At 39.5% G+C, this 4,039-nt stretch overlaps 1 protein-coding gene across 3 annotated transcripts in view; it reads right to left on the reverse strand.

The window, feature by feature from the left end:
* Positions 1–2,715: 2,715 nt before the first annotated feature.
* Positions 2,716–4,039, reverse strand: part of LOC123981341 (protein starmaker-like) — a 5,401-nt gene continuing 4,077 nt past the window's right edge. For all 3 annotated transcript variants that reach the window (XM_046066067.1, XM_046066068.1, XM_046066069.1), the window contains exons 5-6: positions 2,824–3,604; positions 2,716–2,780 (exon numbers count right to left, since the gene is read on the reverse strand). In XM_046066067.1, coding sequence (XP_045922023.1) covers positions 3,351–3,604 — 254 coding nt within the window. In that variant the 3' untranslated portion in view covers positions 2,716–2,780; positions 2,824–3,350. The remainder of the gene's footprint in view (positions 2,781–2,823; positions 3,605–4,039) is intronic.

Here is a 4,039-nt window from a genome sequence, read left to right on the forward strand (position 1 = left end):
TCTGAGATAGGGGGCCTTTACATTGGCACCCACAGTGCATCTGCTGTAGAACTCATTCCCTTTTCAAAAGATCCATCAGGAAGTTTCATTTTGATTGACACTTCTTTGTTCATAATTTCTGGATCACCAAATGCATTCATTAGGTCAGTAAGACAAAACCCTCTCCTTACCTCGACAGCAGGATTGATATCCTCCAGTGGAATTATATCATCAAGAATGCCAGATTCTCTCTGAGGAAATGCTGCCCCCATGAAAATCTCATTAAAGCTGTCCTCAGTCTGGTTGTCACCCACAATTAAGCCATTCTCTTACGTAGAATATGTCTGAATACTGTCAAGAAGTTTCTTCACTCCATTCGTTGTGCTCACTCGTAACATCAACTGTTTGGTTCATCGGGTCTTATGGTTCTTGTGCAATATTTTGTCTGTCAACTGCTAATCTGTCACTGTAACAAGGGATTGTACTTGGCAAGATCTTGATCTGACATACGTGGAATCACAGTTGTATCAAGCTGCAACATGGGAACATTTAGAGGTTTTACTAAAGGAATGGAATTTGATATTGATTTTACAGCCCCAAAATCTATTCAGTACAATGGTAAAAAAGAAGAAAAATCAGAGTAACTAGTAGGGCTGACCCCGAATAGTCGATGCTTTGATGGGCGGAGCCTGATTCAACTGTCAATCTCACAATCGAAGCTTCGCAGCAAAACGAGGATCGCGCCATTTTGGTGATATGGGGCTGCTCAACGTCTGATTTTACACAGAACTACCAGTTTTCTCCCAATAAGTTAATACACAGCCTGTTACAATATACATTTAAACGTTTAATGCTGTAAATAAAAATGTAAAAAGAAAAGAACTTTCAATAAATGTTTTTAAAAGTGCGTGAATAAATCCAGAATTGTAACCCTAACCCTGGGTCGTCAGTGCGCATGTGTAGGCGTAGCGTGTATGTGTGCAGTGGCAGAAGAGGATCACTCGCTAAAGAGACGGAGCTCCAGCTTCACTGGTGTTGTGCAGAGTTGTCCGCACCTCGCGGGACTTTTGGATAATTTATCACCGTTGATGAACCACACAAAGAATATTTTATCGATTAAAGCCTCAGTTTAGATGGAAATTTACAGTGTAAGTTCAATGAATAGAGACTGCAGCTCTGCAGCTTCACAAGATTAAAGCTACCGTGTGTAACCCCCCCTCCCCCATGCACAAAAACACACCTGATTCGACTATCAGTCGACTATTGGCAGGACTTCACGATTCTGATTCGACTATGTAAATCCTTATTCGGGGACAGTCCTAGTAACTAGTAATAAAGGATCAATTTATTATTTTTAGTCAGAAATATGTTGTAATACTCTTTTCTATCTGTCTCTGACCTTATTCCTGTTTTCATCAGGTTAAAATACACAGATAGCCCCTGTGAATCATTTTAAGCAGATACAGTTGTTAGTGTATACTTCTAACCATATTAAATGGTTAACTAATTTTGATCCAGTGAGTGCAACTTTCAACTCACTTTTCATTCTAGTTATAAAATTAACCAACCATGGTAGTCCCTAGAAACCTTAAATCTTCTGCTAAAATCCTTAGCGTGATCCTGGCAACAGTTGAATAATATGTATGTATATATATAATTTTTATAGATGACATAATGATCAAGGAACTGAACGGCTAAGTTAAGAGTTTAAAATACACATTACATGGACAGGGTATTTCATTTGTAGCATTTTTCTAGCCACTTTCTTCATGACTTTTATTGATATGTTTAAACCAAAGTTACATTGTCTTTAGCGACTTTCGAGATGAAGGCCTCTTCGATCTTCTTTTCATGAAGAAAATCCATGATAGCAGAAGAGTCCATTTCCCAAACACTGAAAGAGTAAACAGATTGATTGACAGGTTTGAATTTGGAATTGAAATCAATATTCACAATAAATTAATTGTTTGATAATCCAGTGTGAGAACTTATGGGGCAAAAACTTCTTTCTCTAATTTGGTATTTCTGGACATTTGTACCATTGTGATGTACGGTGCCCAGTAAATTTTAGACAGTGTGAAAAGTGTGACAACATACTTCTGTCGGTCTCCCCTATACTGTAATCCATCTCATCAGATGTTATATTGTATAATAATAATTAATAAGGTCGATTTTAATATGCTGTCTTGTATGAAGCAATTTGTAAAAGTGCCGTATAAATAAAGATATTATTATTATTACTGTCTCCAGTGGGATGGCTCTGTGTCTTTGAAGCGCCTCTCAAACGTCACCAGTCCTGTTGGTTTAGTCTCTGCAAAGACATGAACAACAGTCACAGATCTTCTCTGATATGTCTCACAAACAGGAGGAAGAGGAAGTTTAGCATCAACTCACCCTCATCTGTAACCACTTTGAAGTAATGCATGATGGCCCTCAGCTTTTCTTTTTTCCGTTCTGACCAGTTTCCAAACAGACTACATGCAGGATGAGAAATAAGAGTTAACTTGCCGACAGTATTTAGGGGTCAGATATGTAACACTCAAAGTGTTTCCTGATGTTTCCTGACCTGTTGAAGTTAATGGAGGGGTAGTTGCCGTACTCTGCTCTGGGATCTTCGGCAGCCCCGGTACTGGAGGGTCCAGGTTAGAAGGAGGTGGAGGAGGAGCAGCCGGCCTGACTTGAGCTACCTTTGCTGTTGTCCTCACTTCCATGCTTAGGTTTGTCATTTTCAAAGTCGTTACCAAAGGACATCAAATCTCTCATCTGGGAGCTGTCGTTGTGTTTGTGCCCCTCAGCCATCTCTGCCAGAGACAGAACATGAGGTAAAAGTGCGTTCACACTGACAAGTATGGTGAAAAGCAGCGCACTACGAGTACCCGGATGGTGCAATCATAACGATCGAAAAGTTGGGTGTGGAACGCCAGATACTTTTCACCCTCAACGCACTGCAAAAACTGAGCTCTCAAAAACACAGGAAAAAAGCATTAAAATGGGGGAAATATTACTTCAAATAAGCAAAATCATCTGCCAACAGAACAAGAATATTTCACTTGCTACTTAAGGACAAAAAAACTTGAAACAAGTGAAATTCTCTAACATAAAAGCCACCTGGTAAGAAGAAATATGTTATCAGACAAAAAGCAAGTATATTTTGTCTTCAATTGAGATAATTAATCTTACTAAGATTTTAGTTTTTGCTTGGCTACGTAGCAGAAGTGGAGGGACCAACTACCTGTTTGTGAAAATGGTGGCCGAAGAAGCTGCAGCGATTAAGTACGTTAATTTTTATTCATTTTTAATAAAATGTTATTGAGGTTGAGTGAGAAAACAAGCCGGCTGATATTTTGGCGGGCGACAATTGCTAATTTTTGCTAAATAGCACTAAATACAATGTACAAAATTTTTGCTTTAAATAGTAGCACAAGATTTAACGGCAGGTAACAACATGAAGGGCTCTCCTTCCTCTTCCTCCCCACAGCCCCGCTGCTGGAGGGTCCAGAAGAAGAGGAGGAGGAGGAGCAGCCGGCCTGACGTGAGCTACCTTTGCTGTTGTCCTCTCTTTCATGCTTGGACATCAAATCTCTCATCTGGGAGCTGTCGTTGTGTTTGTGTCCCTCAGCCATCTCTGCCAGAGACAGAACATGAGGTAAAAAGGCAGAAACAGAGTCTCAGTAGTGTTTCTCAATTTACACTCTTCCATACTGACTTGTTATTTTGAGTGCATAAGTGCGTTCACACTGACAAGTATGGTGAAAAGCAGCGCACTACGAGTACCCGGATGGTGCAATCATAACGATCGAAAAGTTGGGTGTGGAACGCCAGATACTTTTCACCCTCAACGCACTGCAAAAACTGAGCTCTCAAAAACACAGGAAAAAAGCATTAAAATGGGGGAAATATTACTTCAAATAAGCAAAATCATCTGCCAACAGAACAAGAATATTTCACTTGCTACTTAAGGACAAAAAAACTTGAAACAAGTGAAATTCTCTAACATAAAAGCCACCTGGTAAGAAGAAATATGTTATCAGACAAAAAGCAAGTATATTTTGTCTTCAAT

This window comes from Micropterus dolomieu, linkage group LG13, assembly GCF_021292245.1.
Source record: "Micropterus dolomieu isolate WLL.071019.BEF.003 ecotype Adirondacks linkage group LG13, ASM2129224v1, whole genome shotgun sequence".
In the NCBI taxonomy this organism is placed as follows: Eukaryota; Metazoa; Chordata; class Actinopteri; order Centrarchiformes; family Centrarchidae; genus Micropterus; species Micropterus dolomieu.